The sequence below is a fragment of the Tenrec ecaudatus genome, chromosome 11 (assembly GCF_050624435.1).
Source record: "Tenrec ecaudatus isolate mTenEca1 chromosome 11, mTenEca1.hap1, whole genome shotgun sequence".
Lineage (NCBI taxonomy): Eukaryota > Metazoa > Chordata > Mammalia > Afrosoricida > Tenrecidae > Tenrec > Tenrec ecaudatus.
Window position 1 is genome coordinate 10,606,644 of NC_134540.1, and position 17,256 is coordinate 10,623,899.

Below are 17,256 nucleotides of genomic sequence, written 5' to 3' on the forward strand. Positions count from 1 at the left end.
CAATCAGGGAAGCTCACCACAACCTAAGTCTCCTCTGTTTTTATTGAGGCTTGGTCACTTGACCTTGCTTGGCCATCTATGTAACTGACTTCAGTCTCCAGCCCCTTCAGGACCAGCTGATACCACATGACCCGAAACCTCCAACCATCTGGTGTAGCTCAAGGCACCCAAATTAACAAGGCCCTCTCATCTTAGAGACACCTCCCAGCAACTGTGAGGGCACAGCTAGACTTCCTTTAGTAAAGGGAACTCTTCCCCACGCTGTCTGCACCGCCTAGTAAAACAGCAGCACCCTCGAGAGTACAAAGGAGCACCCTTGTGCTGACCACGTCCTGTGTCCGACCACTGACCTGCTGCAGTGCATATCAGAGTAAATGAAGTTAGTCTCAATTTCCAGAAATCCGATCATTGGGTCAGACAGCATTTTTTAAGACTTTTGGTATGTTGCCATATTCCTTTCTGGAAAGGTGGTAACAATTTGCAGTTTTAACCGTGTTGAATAAGCATGCCCCTTCTCCCTCTGCCCAAGAGGTCCCACCAAGCTGTGTACAAGTTCTCAGTTTTTCTGAGTTGTTGCCCCTTATTAATCTACTGATACCCAAACTGAAGGTTGGACTGCTGTTCTCATGACATAATGTACTAATCAGACCCTCTCCTGCTATCTCTCAGAAGTTGGGTTGGGACAGGATGAAGAGACATGCTGGACCATCAAACACCTGGCTCTTATTTTCCTTTCTCTGGCTGCAGTTTTCCCAAATATATGACTTAAAGTTCTGGCCCTTTTCAGGGCTCAGCTGCTGATGTTCAGCTTTGGGCAGCATTGTTTGGATTGGCCTTTCTGTTGTTAATTTTATTAAAGAATGGAAGGCGGAGGACAAATCTGTGAGTCTAACTCCATTACTTTTAAGTAACAAATCCCACCTACTTAGAGTTGCTCTGAGTAAGAATCAACTCAATCGCAGTACACGGCATAATTAGGAAAAGCAACTGCTTTCCACGTTTGAGCAAGAGCTCAAAGATCTTCCTGCTTTCCTTTTCTGAATGTTGCTTCAGTAGAAAGTGCCTAGGGTCGTGTTTGGTAGATACTTTTTAAACTATTATTCTTAAGCTGTCTTTGTGTCTTGATCTAGGATTTTTGTTTATTGCTGAATTCTGCCCTGGATAGTGTAGCCCTCGTTTTTCTCTTACCTAAGCAAAGGAACTTTGAGAAAAAGTGACTACAACCCCTCGCCCATCTTTTGCTTGCTAGCTTGTTTGTCATAGGCTTATGTGTGCATATTGTCTTAAAAGCGCCCGTCCTAGATTCCCTGTGCTTCCAGATCCCCACTGCACCGCTGTGCATCCTCTGGTCTAACCAGGTCCGCAAGGTAGAATTGGGGTCATGATAATTGGGAGGGGAGGAAGCGTTCAAGAACTAGAGGCAGGTTTTGAGTTTCATTGTTGCTACACTGAACCCTGAGTGACTCATCTCCTCCCCACTACCCCTCTGCAAGGGATGTCCAGCTGTCTACAGATGGGCATTGGGTCCCAAAGGGAGAACCAATCTTGGGGATCTGTGGGTAACCACCTCTCTGGGAGATGCTCAATGGGAAGGTGGGTGAAGGGAGACTCCGGGCAGTATAAGATAAAATAATTATTTATAAACAAGGGGGAAAGGGGGAGCAGGGAGGGAGGGGGAGGGAAAAAAAGGAAAACGAGCTGATTCCAGGAACCCAAGTGGAAGGCGAATTTTGAGAATGACGAGAGCAATGAATGTAATAGGGTGCTTTACTCAATTGATGTATGTATGGATTGTGATAAGAGTTGTATGAGCCCCAATAAAAAGATTTATTAAATTAAAAAAAAACAAGCAAACGTAAAAAAAAAAAAGTGCCTGTCTACGGGATTCATTTTTGTTCGTGTTTCTAATGATCTGAAATTATTGTGTCTTATTTTATAGGAATCAAAAGCAAAAGAATCTGAAATCAACACGACTCTTCAGATACGCTTCTTTGGGAAAAGAGGAGAAAGGAAGCTTCATTATAAAGAATTTCGAAGGTAAATACAATATTTGGATTCACTAAGAGACAGACTAGAAGTTAAGACATGAAAAAGCAACTGACTATTAATTATCCTGAATTGCAGACCACATAGCTAGAGACGGGGCTTCAGAAGCTAGTGGAAAAGTGGAATTAAAAGAAAGTGGATGTTTCCCATGAGTTTTCTGAGGCCACCTTGTACTTTTTGTAGGTCTATGTAGTATTTGTCCTTGAAAACAAAACCTGCCAGTATAAATTAGAGTCTCTGCCCTAGTTACCTAGTGCTGCCGCGGCAGAGACGCCGCAAGTGTCTGTCTTGACAAGAAGGTGTTTGCCTCGTTTTTGGAGGCTAGAAGTCCAAGCCAGGGCATCAGCCCCAGAAGTGCCTGCATGTCCCTTGTTCATTGTTTTCCCCATGTGTGGTCTGTGTCCATTAAGCTCTTTCTATAACTCAAAAATGATAGGGTTGGTAGCTCACCCTGTGCTGGTACTTGCCTCATTAACATAACGTAACAAAAGAAGTCCCATGTTCCAAACAGGGTCATGTCACAGGTATAAGGGTCAGGACTTCCGTACATAGCTTGGTGGTGGTGGAGAGGGGGCAACAAAACTCAAATCACAATAGTTACCGTGCTCAAAATCCATCTAACAAAAAAATACTATCTCATATAGAATACAGTAATTATCTTTAACAATGTATTGTTAGCAGCTAATCGAGAAACATCTATTGTGTCCATTAGTTCTACTGCAGAACCACTCACCCCAGTATAAGTGGTCTTAACTACAGTAACATGAGCATTTACTATTTCCATGAATCTTTGGATGTGAGCAAAGACTACTGATCTCACTTGAATAGCTACAGTCAGCTGGTGGGTTGACTGGCAGCCGACTGTCCTATGATGGCCCCAACTGGGTCAGTTCAACTCTGTTCCATGTGGGCTTTGACCCACAAGTGCAGGGCTGGGCACACTTTCTTTGAAGGGGCAGATGGTACAACACAGCTCTGCCACTTTTTTGCAAAAGCAGCCATAGCAGTATCTTAACAAATGAGTAGGTTCCGGTAGCACTTCACAGAACAAGCAATATGTTAGGCCTGTTTGTCTAGGGAACAAATCCAGTGACACTCATATCTGTTTTAAGAACAAGCTTTATATCAAGAAGGAACTTTAGGTCAAGGCAGCCATCCCCGCCCAGTCCCAAGTCAGGTCCATCACTCTACTGCACCCCGAGGCACTCCTCAGACCATGTGGTGGCCAGTCAGGGACGCAGACAGTCACGGGCCAGTGGGGGCACAGTTGTGAGGATGTGGAGGCAGGCAGAGTCCCGGCAAGCAGGAAGGTTAAGGGCCACACAGAATTCCCAATCTCTCTCTCATACAAAAAACTTAGGATACCAAGGAGGTGTCATCAGGCTTCCACCCAATTGCTAGGTTGGGTCCTACCCTCCCTTATCCCGGAGTGTCTAACGGACATAATCCCTAACCATCCCATGCAGTACACGGCACTTATTCTGCCACTCATAGTTTGTCGAGTCCTGCTCTAGCAGGCACACCGCCTCGTGGCCCTAAAAGTAGAAATAAAGGAGTTTTGTTTAAGCCTTTGCCAGTTTCCAGTTTGCTAGTGTTCTATTGGCCAGGGCAAGACACGTGGCACCAAAGTCAGAATGGGAGGACATACTGGAGTTAGAGGGGGAAAGCCAAGAATCTAGAAAGGCCATTCCTTACCGAGGCCATGGGTGCAACCCCTCAACGACCATGCTGTGTGTGTGTGTGTGTGTGTGTGTGTGTGTGTGTGTGTGTGTGTGTGTGTGTGTGTTATAAGTACTGAAGAGGTAGCCAGAATCAACAAAGCTTCTAGCTAATTTCCTGTATGGCACTGGAAAGAGATAGGCACTGGCGCCAGAAAGAGTGAGGGCAAATCCTGCCCCACCCATCTCTATGGTAACACCGGGCAACTTCCTTAACCTCTGGCTTGGTTAGCCAGCATTGCAGTATCAGTTTACCACAAATAGATGGCTTCAACAAACAAATGTATTCTCTCATTACATAACTGCCAAGCTACGAAGAATCATGGCCCCACCAAGTTCACACAGATTTTGAGGGGACACTTTTCAATCCATGACAACCTATCTGAATTCATTTTTCACCTGTAAAATGTGAAGAACAACAGTATATGAGATTATTACAGACACTGAAATGTGGGTACATGCTTAGCTTTTCCCCAGCAAGAATAAAACAATTGCTTTTGAATTGGTTGTGACTCTGCAGCAGTAAAGATTTTCAGTGGCTGATTTTTCAGAAGTCAGTTACCAGGCCTTTCTTCCGGAGCGCCTCTGGGCCAACTTGAAAGTCAACCTTTCAGTAACACAGTAACCCTTTGTACCACTCAGGGACTTGCCCCTAAGAATGTCGGTTCCTGTTTTCCAGCCACCCACGGGACAAAGAGGACTCGCCTCAGGGCCTGCCAGGCGGCTGCCTTGACCAGCACATAGCTAGCCAGGTCCTTTGCCCATGGATTGCAGCACTGACCTTTTGATTAGCAGCTGGGTTAGGCCGGCTTCACTGGAGAAGCGAAACCAGTGCTTAACATAAATACCCTGCTTCCCTGAAACTAAGACAGTGTCTTATATTAACTTTGTTCCCAAAGATGCGCTAGGTCTTATTTTCAGGGGATCTCTTATTTTCCATTTATTGTTGAAGCAATAATAAAGGAAATTGACTCCCTGTATACAGTACGGTAGTAGTCGTCATCACAAAGCAGCATAACCAGACAAACTGAATCCTACAGTATCAGGATTTCTTGTTACTACCACTATTTCCATGGACAGCAATCTATGCTACATTTACTCATTTATTCAATGACAGTCATGTCATCATCTTCTGGAACATGATAACAATCCAAACCCTGAATTTCCTGGTGAATTTCTTGTGACTCCCTTTCTTTCAGAATCAGTGGACCACTCTCTCCTGCTTAGCAATAGCGCCATCCTTAACTGAGTGCTTCTTGTCAAGGCAGCCTGCTCACCGTGCCCTTCCAATGCAACGCTCAGTGCTTTCCCCCAGGAATTCTTCACCCAAGTCACAACCTCTGCAGTTGAGATTTCACAAAGTTTCCACGCTGATTTCTCTCCATTCTATTTTCAATGTAGCCATTAATTTCCATGCGCAAATTGTCCTTGAATGGCTTGTTTATTGCAAACTCCAGAGTCTGGAGATAGGCCGTCATTCCTGCGGGAGTCGTTATTTGATCTGTTTTTCTTTGGTGAAGAAATGCCTTCGTGTCTTTAGCGCGGTGAGTGCTGGCTGCATCCCAGACCAGCAGGCCTCTTTGGCTCCCTCGCATAACAAGCGGCAGCTTTACATCGACCCACTTCCTTATAACTGCTTGTGTGGCCCAGGCTTTTTCCGCTTCAAGAATAAAAATGCCCAAAACACGTTCAATCTTTTCCTTCTTACCCTTAGAAATGATTAAAGGTGGGATTTTAGTGCCGTCCAGACGAATCGCCAAAATACAGGAAACACGTGCGCTTGCATAAGCAGTGGAGGAAATGTACACGGAGGAGGCTGTTCCGCTGTTCCGTTGTTGGTTGAGATGATTGGCCCTCAAACACTGCAGTTTCATGCATCGCAATCATGGTGGAAAGACTGTATTTAGAGAAGTCAGCATCGTCAATAAAGGACTTGAATGCTAGTGCTCGCTTAAGAACTTGAGCATCTTCCAGCCTAAACAATGCTGTGGATCTTCCTAAAGACAGTTCACTGCGCTGAAGGAAATGATCCAGCCAGTGTTGTGATGCTTGAAGTCTTCGCGGGCTATGTCAAATGGTGGTGCCATTGCAAGGGCAAACTCTTGAACCTGAGCCCTCTTCACCACCAAAGCCTTTGCTCTCCTGTCAACAACCCATTCACGGATCAGGTCTTCCAGCTCGGGAAAGAATGGCTGCCGACCTGATCCACACTCGCGCTCTTCAGCATTTCCCTGTCCACTCGCTCAGTGAGGTGACCAACCGGATACTCAGCATCTTCTCTTTGCAGAAAGCAGTAAGATTTGGCCCCAAGAGTCTTCCACAATTCCTTTCTTGCCCTCCATGGAGTAGCTTTTTCTTTTTGCGCTCATGTCTAGGGGTTTGAAAAAAAAGATGACACTGGGGTATCAGGGTGGGGGAGGGGATCACCTAAAATGACACAGGAGGATCAGGGGGAATTCCATTGTGTAACCCCTTCTGATCCTCCTGTGTCATTTTAAGTGATATCCCACCCCTGTGCCAGTGGACACCTTCACCAGACATCCCCCCCCCCCCCCCGCTTTATCAGACATTTCCCCCTACCTCAGTCACTCCTGGTGTCCACACAATGTGCTCCACTCCTGCCCCATGGGACTCACTGTCTAACTGTGAGTCAGCCAGACTCCGTCAGGGCAGAGCGAGCAGCAGGCGGCAGCTTGTCCTGACGGCAGCACGCGCTCTCTGATTAAAGAGACCTCACACTTCTTGTCTGCTCCGACTGCACAGCGGCGCCCGCTGCTACGGTCCAGAGTCCAGAGTTATGGTTGCTTTGAGGAGCCTTATGTTAGGAGAGGTCTTATTTTCGGGGGGATGCCTTATATTTTATCAAGAGGCAAAACTGTAAGTAGGTCTTATTTTGGGGGGATATTGTATTTCGGGGAAACACGGTATAATCCTTTTATGTATTGCTCTGCCGCCTAATTCATCCCGGAGGGGGCACCCTCCTGAGGAGATGTCCCTGCACTTGCACTCCATCTTCATCTCGAAACCTGGTGGCCGCTCACAGGACACTGTGCTGTGTTAGGTCCCATCAGAGAGGGTTACCAGGGCTCAGCTGCCAAACTGCTAAGAGCCTGACCATCACAGAAGCAAAACACTTAACCTGTGCACCACCAGGGTGCATTCCCAGTAATCACTCCAAGCAAAACAAATTGCTCTTGCTCCCTCTGCCTCTCCTCTAACAAATGCCAGAAGGCCAGACAGAATGGTGACAGAAACACATTTGGAAGGAAGGTAGGAGACCTGCATCTTGTTGTACTCAGTGCAATTCAGTAAAGATTGAGTCCCTTCTGTGGTGCTGTGTGCCAGCCCCTGTCTCATGGGGACTATGAGGGGAAGCAAACGTGCATAAAAGCATTTATGTGTCCTCAGTGCTATGATGGAGGTTTTCCAACCTCTCCACCAGCCATCAAGCCGCTTCTGACTGTAAATCCTTCCAGAGCTGATGACGTCTTTCCCCTGAGCAATGACCGATGGGTTTAAGCCGCCAACTCAGCTGTGAGCTGCCCAGTGCCTTACACTCAGTGTCCTGAGGGCACCTTGAAGCACCTGCATTGGAAAGTAAGAATTAGGTGATCCAGAGAGATACCCTGGAGGGAATGACACCTGGGACATCTTAGCAGATGAACCAGAGTTAGCCAGACAAAAGCCCCATTTCCTGTTTCTATTGCTCCCCCTTTACTAGCTCTCTAGAGTTTTTTGGGGGGGGCAAATGCTACTATTTTTATCTTAAATGCATGATTATTGTTAGCAGATATTTTGTGTGTATGTTGACCAAAACAAAATAAAACAAATAGCTTGGACTGGTTGTGTAGTGTAAGTCTATGCACAAGGTTTCCAAGAATATAAGTTTGTAACGAAGCAGGTAGCCACAGCTTTCTCCCAAATATGCTCTGCCTGCTGTGTGTCTTGTGGTGGGGTTAATGCAAACAAGTCTAGCAGTGTCACTGTTAATTGCTGACGGGTCTGCCAAGACAGAGAGCACTTCAAAGCAGGCTCACTGCCATGGAGTTAATTCCAGCACAGAGGAGGTGCCTCAGTGGTATAATGTTCTTGTGACTAATGAAAGTAAACTCGCATTATAAATAATTATACTTATTCTTGTAGTTTTATAATATCAAAATTAAGTGCCATTGTGTCACCTCTATTTTATATTTTGACATTCAGGTTTATGGAAAATCTACAAACAGAGGTCCAAGAAATGGAATTCATTCAATTTTCTAGAGGTTTAAACTTCATGAGAAAAGAAGACTTTGCAGAATGGCTCCTCTTTTTCACTAACACTGGAAACAAAGACGTTTACTGGAAAAATGTCAGGGAGAAGCTGTCGGCAGGAGAGGTTAGTATTGCCCCTGGAATGCCTGCCTGGAGTAAAGACGAAGTGATAAGCTAGACACGTTTGTAGAGCTAAGGTAACTTCCAGATTGGCAAAGACTCTGCTGTTCTGTTTATTATTCAGATATAAAGGCGGGTTGAGCGATGTTCTCAACATACTATTTTCCTACACGGGAACTATTGCCAGAGATGGAAGCCGCACAGCAGCCACTCGGTGCAATTCCGGTAGAGTCGCGAGTAAGATACGACTATCCATTGTCACCACTAGTAGTGCGTGTTGTCTGGAAATGCTAACCAGTGCGGATTAACAAGCTAAAAGGTTTTTACACGTCGCAGGAAAAATCACAGTCATGTGAACAGACCTCCGCTTAGAGCGTGGAATGGCCCCTGTGTGTGCTGAGGCAGGAAAGAAGGGTCGTCAGAACAGCAGGCGTCACCGTGGGGGGGGGGGCAGGTTTACAGTGATTGCGACGGTCTTGCTTATCTTTCTTATGTGTTGCTCCACTTTGTTTTTCAATGGACGTACATTATTTGTATAGTTCTTTCTTAAAAGCTCTTTCCATTGTGAGGAAAATATAAAATCTGGTGCATGATCTCAACGATAATTTCAATAGAAATATATAGCTATAGGAATAAGAGAAAGAAAAGAAACAAGTATAAGAAGTATGTAAAGAAATCATTCAGATTCTGATGACTAGGAAAGAAAACTTGGAGATGAATTGGAAGACACATGCATTAGAAGTCCCAGTGTTACAAATATACTTGTCCTTCCTTCGTCAATAAACGCAGTCACTGATCAGAACAGCTTGGCTGGTGGTCGCGACAAATGGACTCCGACACCCTCCGTGTGAACACACAGCCTTTACTTCTGATCCGGGCCGCCCAGGACGGGCGAGTGAAGGGCCCACGGAGGCTCTGCCACCTCGTAGCTTCACCATCTGATAAACGGCGGTTCTCAACCTGTGGCTCTCAACCCCTTTGGGGGCACTAACAACCCTTTCACAGGGGTTGCCTGATTCATCACAGTAGCAAAATGACAGTTATGAAGTTAGCAACAAAAACAACGTTATGGTTGGGGGTCACCACCACATGAGGAGCTGTACTAAAGGGTCACAGCTTGAGGAAGGCTGAGAACCAGTATGATAAGAGCGCCCTCCAGCATGGCTGTGGCAGCAAAGAAAAGATGAGTCAGAACCCAACAATTCAATGGGTTTGTTTGTTTGTTTTCTTTTTGTTGTTGTTTTTTTAAGCAATTTTAATTAAATAATGCCAAAATTCAAGTGTAATGAACAAAAACTTTAGCTAATTTCAACAGTTCTACAAATTGTTTGTTTTTCTCTGAAATGTTTTGTTCTGGTAATATTGTGTGACACTTGGCCATTAGTCAAAATGGTCATATGACCCCACCTAACTACATAAAGACCAAGAAGGCAATTTATCTTATGTGCAGGGCCCTGAAGAGAGAACCAGGTACTGGTGAACACGAATGGGCATCTGTGGTAGATAGATAACCATTTGTCAATTTGAGGATTAAGAGTGTAGGGGTGGAGTCCAGCTTGTCAATCAGCTCATAGCCTTCTGAGAATTCTGGGAAATCCAGTACTTCCTCCTTAGAGGCAGGAGACACTTCTCTCTCTCTCTGCCACTCTCTGGGAGACATTGCAGCTGACGAGACACATGGAACTATGCTACTGCCCTGAGCTGGAGAAGCCACATGGACCTACCCTGATGCAACCAGACCTCTGAAGCTGGAGAAGCCACATAGAGAGCCCTGCCAGCGCTGAGATGCTTACAACGCCACTGCATACACAAGACTTCCCACCCGCTGGCCTGTGATCATCCTGCATTCAGCATCATTGCATATGTTTCATGAGTCTGAAGAGGACTTTATAGATTGGTATCGGACATATGGGCTAGTATCGGACTTATGGACTTGGACTGGACTGGGTTGGGATGCTTTCTCAATGTTCAATTCCTCTTGTATGTAAAACTCTTTCTTATACATATACATGTCTATGAATTTGTTTCTCTAGTCTACCCAGACTAACACAGCATCAGTCAAAATAGAGGGAGCTGGACAGTGATGCAAACAGAATGGCCAGAAACTAAACTATTTTCAGATCTCAGTAATGACATGTTTGTGACTGACAGTAAATGTGACCAATTAATTGAACAGAACGTAGTCTAGAATAGATGCACATATACATGGGAACTTAATATATGGTCCTAGTTCAAGTTGATGGACTGGAAATAATCGCTAGTCAGTGCCATTAGTATAATCGGTTGGTTGTGCAAGAAGGGAATGAAAGCAAGCTCCTCACTCACTCATTACTCTCAATTCCCAGTGAAGCAAAGATTCAGATGCTAATAGCAAGCTGGAAGAAAACTTGAAAACAATCTTCTCGGAGGGGTTGTGGATATACCTTTCTAAACGAAATCCAGAAGCCTTCAAGGAAAATTAATAAAATAAAACTACTTGAATTTTAAAATCTTCCCCTTTCCTGAAAAAAAAAATGTACTCAAAGTCACAGGAAAGAAACAAAGAAGCTGTAGGTGCTAGCATTAAAGAGTCTGAAAAGTTGCCCTGTTTAATCTTCAGAGACTGGAAGTGTTCCTAATTTGGCATCTGTGGCTTGACTCTGTGTTAGCCTGTCGGCCTGCCAACAACATGCAGCACACCACTTTGTGCCCGGGCTTCCGGACTGCTGACAGAAGGCGCCCGTCCACAGGGTCAGAAACAAAAAGGCTTGATGATTCACACTGTGGCAACAGTGAGTGTCGTGTCCTGCATCCCGTGGCGGGGGAGTGTAAGGTCCCAGAAGATCGCTGCATAGCCTGCTGAGGAAACCCAATTTGGGGGCACATTGTATCTTTCCTACTGAGCCACAAGCAAACCTTCCCGGCCTTTGCTGCAGAAGGAGCACTGTCTTCGTTCTACTGGACAGAAGGGGGCATGCTCTCTTCTGCTCTCGAGGAGGACACTGTGCACCTACAGTCAGGAATGTTCACTGAAAAGATATTGGCAACACAAAAAGGCTGTTAGCAAGGAAGATGAGCCCTTCTACTTCCGGGAAGAGTTAGTCTCTGTAACTCACAGGGCAATTCTGCCCTGCCCGAAAGGTCACCAGGAGTCAGCACTGACACGCTAGCACTGAGTTGTGTTGTGTGTGTGTGTTCTGTTTACAAGGTGTGAGGATATGCCAGACGTCCCGAGAGCAGTGGTTCCCCACCTTCCTAATGCCACAGCCTTCACTGCAGTTCATATGGTGGGGACCCCAACCATAACATTATTGTCGTTGCTACTTCATCACTGTCATTTTGCTACTGTGATGAATCAGGCAACCCCTGTGAAAGGGTCATTTAACCTCCCAACGGGGTCGCAACCCACAGGTTGAGAACCGCTGCCCTAGAGCATTGAACCCCAGCAATAAAAAGATCCTACCAGCCCAATAGAAATCTGGGCAGAGGACACGGGAAGAGAAAGCCACAGATGGTGAGCAGACACTTCGCTCACAAGCTCACAAACACCCACCAGTCAGTGGAGCAGAGGGCCCGCTGCTTGCTTGCCTGTCCAGTACCTGTCTGAGATAATGGCCCAGTGAGTCAGACCCCTCTTACTTTTGCTGGAAGAGACCCCAGGGAGAGTCGAGCCAGGTGAAAGGAGGTCTGGAGAGGGTGCCTGTGTTGTGGAGAGCAAAGACGTGTGTCCAGGCGTGTCCTCCGTGTCGGTGGACTGTCTGGGATGATGCATAGGAAGAACTTGGTAGTGGTGTTTCCCTCTGGGAAAGGACACAACCCGCGTCTGGAAAGTAAGAAAGATTTTACTTTTCCTGGTTTATCCTTTGTACTATTTGAAGGGTTTTTGTTTTGTTTTGCTTTTTACTGTGTGTGTGTATTTTTTATTTCCTCAAATTCAATAAAATGTTTAAATAAAAAGTATTATACACTCACAGAAGCTGAAAGCAATAAACCTTGAGTGAGAACACATCTATGCAGAGTCTGATCCCAAAGGTCTCTAGAAAGAGAAACTCAGACAAGGAAGCTCCAGTTTTCCATGAAGGACGTCCACATTTGTACTGTTTTTTCAATGGAGAACTGGGTTTTGTGTGCTTCTGGGCTTGAGTACATAGGTATTGAAATCAAATCACCAGGATTCAAATCCTGATTGTTCAACTCAGTAGACTTTGGGCAAGTTACTTACCCCTGAGAGTTACTTACCTAATGCCTTTTAGAGAATGAGTCTTGCCCAAGACAGCCCCATCTTTCTCTAGAGGAGAAGCTGGTGGATTTGAATTGCTGGCCTTGGGGTTAGCAGGCTCAACAATGAACCTACAAGGCCACCAGGGCTCCCTGATCAGATGCATAATAAATAGCAACATGTCGGGTGCTGTGCAGTCAGTTCCAACTCACAGGAATCCCGTGTACAACAGTGCAACACTGCCCACTCCCGCTCCATGCTCACGGTTGGATTTCAACATCATCATCACCATGATGTTGTCATCGTCTGTGCCATTGAGTCTGTTCCGACCCATAGTGACCCTGTGCACAACAGAACTTGCCTGCATTCCAACATAGGTCTGTCTAGTCCAGAGCCCAGTGTTCTTGATGGTGCTGTGTCCATGAGTGAGAAAAAGTGGAAGGCAAGGGTGTGGGCCATCCCTCTTCTGCACTGCACAATTCTAGAGATGCACCTGGGCGACAGCTGCCTGGCCACACGGGGTGTCCCGCCAGCCACGCTCTGTGGTTCCCCTAATCTCCAGCTCCTTTGCTCGTCCGTCTGTCTCACACTTTTGAGTAGATGTGCTCAGAAAAATCTGCATTCGCAAATGTGATGAGTGGAAAGAAGTCGCATGTTTACACGCATAAGGTGGTTTATTACCTTTAGAGGCTGATAATAAAAACGCACTTTTGTTATTTCCTCAGAGCATCAGTTTGGATGAGTTCAAATCGTTTTGCCATTTTACGACCCACCTGGAAGACTTTGCTATTGCCATGCAGATGTTTAGTTTAGCTCATCGCCCTGTCCGACTGGGTAAGCTCGGTCTTCTCGCTCAGCTTCACTCAGCCTTCCCATGGTGACAACAGGGAAAGAGCCAGGTCAGGGAAGTCCCCATGGGCCTGTCCACTCCTCGGGGGTGGGAGGGGCAGTCTGGGTTTGCAGCCCTCCCACCCTCAGCCTTCAGTGCCTTCACTTGCCCTTTTCTCCTGGAAAGGAGAGAACTGGAGAGTTATGTTGATCACATGGCTTACTGTCATTTACTTAAACAGTAGTTTATCACATCAATATGTTCTTGGTGTGCATGTTTTTTGTTGTCCATTCTCTGCCCAAAAGATAGAAATTCTCGCTACTTTTCACTTCCTGAATGATGACATGCTGGGTGAGTCTGCTTGATTGAGGAACTGGATGTGTGTGCTTTGTTTCCAGCCGAGTTTAAGCGGGCCGTGAAAGTCGCCACCGGCCAGGAGCTCTCCAACAATATCCTGGACACCGTCTTCAAGATCTTCGATGTGGACGGCGACGAGTGTCTTAGTCATGGAGAGTTCCTCGGGGTGCTGAAGAATAGGATGCATCGAGGCTTATGGGTAATGGATCGTCAGGAACTGTGGGGTTCCATGTCTTTAGAAGGTCCCTGAGCTATACAGAGTGCTCCTTGGTCACTAACCTGCAGGTTGGTGGTTTGAATCTACCCAGCAGCACCTCGGAAGAAGGTCCTGGTGGTCAGTTCTCATACGATTAGTATCAGTCCCTCAGCCACTCAGTCCAGTTAGCCTAGAGAGAGAGAAATAGGTAATGGTGGCTTCTTGAAAACCTGCCCTCCCCACTGCCATCAAGTCGATGCTGACTCATCGCAGGCCTACAGGTCAGAGTAGAACTGCCCCTGTGGAGCCTGAGGCTACACATCTTGAGCACAAAGCCTCCTCTTTCTCCCTTGGAGCACGGAGTGGGTCTCGACTGCTAACTGCAGTGAGCAACTTCCTAGGGCTCCTACATGAGGTCAGGGCTACTAACTTACAACCCAGAAGAACAAACTTAGTTTATTGCTGCAGATCTAATTCCCTGATAGGAGAAAGAGCACATATCCAGGAAAGACCTTCACATGCTTTTGCTGTGCTCCTGCAGTCCACCCTTCAACTTTTCCACTGTACGGAGAAGGGGCTAACCCCACAGAACTTCGTCACAGTGAGCCCATGTGAATGAAGTGACTTCTCTCCAAGGCTTCTCATTCAGTCTATTGAGACTACTGTTCCTCCTCCATTTTAACCAAGGTTATAGACCTATAATTGTTGTCCCAGATAAAGGTCACCAGGAAAAGGAAAACATAAAATAACTGTTTCAAAACCACTAGACCAAGATTACCCTGAGATTCAGTATCTTCTCGGAGAAGGAACTCGACACTGTCTACATGGTCAGCCCCATCCTTAGTCCTTCAAGAGGCAACTTCTCTCTCAGACATTTTCTCTCCTCCTCGTTTCTCAACCCTCCGCCCCAGACCCTTTTGGGAAGGAGGGGGGAGGGGTGATACTATAAACTACACAGTAAATGATGCTTAATCTTGAAGAGAAATTAATGACCTCTTAACTTACTTTTGACTAACAGGTACCCCAACAACTCAGTGTGCAGGAATACTGGAAATGCGTGAAAAAAGAAAGCATTAAAGGAGTAAAAGAAGTCTGGAAACAGTCTGGAAACAGTCTGTTTTGAAACATAACAGGTAGTGCCCCAGACGCGTGGATTGGGATGGCTGTCTTAAAGATGTGCATCTTCAGCTTTCTTTGTGATATAAAGGTGCCTTGTATTGCTTTGTGAATCAATATTTTACTATTAATAAGTTTCATAAACTGATTGGAAAGAACAAGTACTCTTTTAAAAGAACCAGTAGTAGATTCTTTCAGAAGACTAGGATTGAAGCAATGTTTTCTGTTTTAAGAAGCCAGAAAACCTAGTTATTCATTGAGTTCTTAAAGCTGTATGCATGGTATATGTGCTTCTAGAAGGATAAATAAGTACTTATAGAAAAGTAGTGCTTGATACACAAGACCAGTCTCCATTTCCAAAATTCCCAGTGTTCTATATCTGACAAAGTCGATTACAACTTCGATTCAGGTTTTCTAATCTGACTCATATCTCTTGTATATTTTCTATGGCTTGTATATTTTATTTCCATTAGCTTAAGTGTATATTAGTTGTCTTATAAACAACATGTAAATTTCAATGTCCTACCTGGAAACAATAAAAGAATTGCATAGACACAAATATGACTGATGTGCTTTTTATTTTGTGTTGTTTTTTTGGATTTTTTTACTACCTTTTAAAGGAAAAAAATTACACTAATCCCTCACCAGCATCAGCAGTTTTTGTTGCTAGAAACTGGTGGATTGGTAAAACCTTGCTCATAAGGTCAGGGTCTCCTGATAATGAGTTGTAGGGAATGTTTAAGATGGCACTCGGAAATCATGGCATGAAAGCAGATAAAATAGTATCATACAGTGGTGTTTTTTTAAGTATGTGATAAGCACAGTAAAAACAACAACAACCATGCTTCTCAGAAAAGACAATGGCAAGGATTGAGAATGTGTCCACTCCCTGGCTAAGTGGCCAGTTCCTGGCTCCAAGGCTGGGACAGAAAGAAAGTGCAAGATGAACCTGAACCACCCTGTGCCTAAAAGTGAGGACGTGCTCAAAACTTAATGAGGGCCTATCAGCAGGACAGCAGCCGGAACTATCCAGTAACTTCTAATGTGATCCTTTTCAGAGCAGTCGATTGGGATAACCGGGCACTATCTAGTTCACCTGGTGTCAGTGTAGTGGAGGCTGGGGTTTGCACCTTAGCTGACTACTCACAGATTTTAAGACCTCAGTCACTACTTACCTAAGTGGGATGCAGAATATTGTCTCTGTGAATTATTGCCAGTTGACCTTGGTGACCCCTAGACCATAGTTCTGATCCTCCAGGCTCAGCGACTCCTTCTCTGAAGGTGTTTGATTATGTCTAAGACGTTTCATACCTGTATGCTCTGCCACATGCATCGGGAAGAAGTGGGCGACGGGAGAAAATAGGAAGAGGAATAAGCGATGTTACATGAGGGGATTGCACTCAAGACAGGAAACTGTGTGCATGGCTGAGCGGAAAACAGATTTACTCTAAATCTTTCACCGGAAACAGTGAAAAAGACTTCCTTTCTTCTAGTGGCTCAGTAGGATTTCATTGTGTGTATATGTCACATTATGTTTGTTCATCTGGTTTTGGGGTTTTTTAAGTCATTTTATTGGGGGCTCTTACAACTTTTATAACAATCTATAATCCATTGGGTCAAGCACATTTGTACATATGTTGTCATCATTTTCGAAACATTTACTTTCTACTTGAGCCCTTGATATCAGCTCATTTTTCCCCTCCCTCATGAACCCTTGATAATTTATTTTTTTAAATGTTCATATCTTTCACTAACCACTGTCTCCCTTCACCCACTTTTCTGTTGTGCATCACCCTAGGAGTGGTTATACATCGATCACTGTGATCAGTTCCCCTGTTCTCCCACTTCCACCTACCCTCCTGGTATAGATACTCATTATTGCACCTGGGGGAAGTTATCTGCCCTGGATTCTCTGTTGCAAGTTTTTATCTGTACCAGTGTACATGCTCTGGTTTATCTGCATTTGTAAGGTAGAATTGGGGTCATGGTAGTGGGGGAGGGAGTGGAAGCATTAAAGAACTAGAGGAAAGTTGTATGTTTCATCTTACCTATTCATCTGTTGATGTCCACTTTTCAGCTACTAAGAACAGGGCTCCGATGCGCATTGGTGTTTGAGTCTACTTTCAAGTCCTTTAGGTGTATACCTAGGAATTGCATTGCTGGGTGATCTGGCAGTGCTTGGAATCCCTACAGAAACAGTAGTTAACCAAAAGGTCAGCAGTTTGAACTCGCCAGCTGCTCCATGGGAGAGCAACTTGGCAGTCGACTTCTTTAAGTATTTACAGCCTTGGGAACTCTGGGGCAGCGCTAGTCCAGTCAACTCAGTGGCAATTTTGGAGAGAACCGTCATGGGGTTTTCCACCATTGCTGTGCCATTTAATATATCATTAGCATCTTAATCACCTAGTGGGGGGTACAGTGGCAT

At 45.3% G+C, this 17,256-nt stretch overlaps 1 protein-coding gene across 1 annotated transcript in view; it reads left to right on the forward strand.

The window, feature by feature from the left end:
* Window positions 1-15,373, forward strand: part of MICU2 (mitochondrial calcium uptake 2) — a 90,674-nt gene extending 75,301 nt beyond the window's left edge. The window contains exons 8-12 of the mRNA XM_075562828.1: window positions 1,940-2,037; window positions 7,968-8,139; window positions 13,059-13,167; window positions 13,561-13,718; window positions 14,734-15,373. Of these exons, the coding sequence (XP_075418943.1) occupies window positions 1,940-2,037; window positions 7,968-8,139; window positions 13,059-13,167; window positions 13,561-13,718; window positions 14,734-14,838 (642 nt within the window). The 3' untranslated portion in view covers window positions 14,839-15,373. The remainder of the gene's footprint in view (window positions 1-1,939; window positions 2,038-7,967; window positions 8,140-13,058; window positions 13,168-13,560; window positions 13,719-14,733) is intronic.
* The last annotated feature ends 1,883 nt before the right edge of the window (window positions 15,374-17,256 follow it).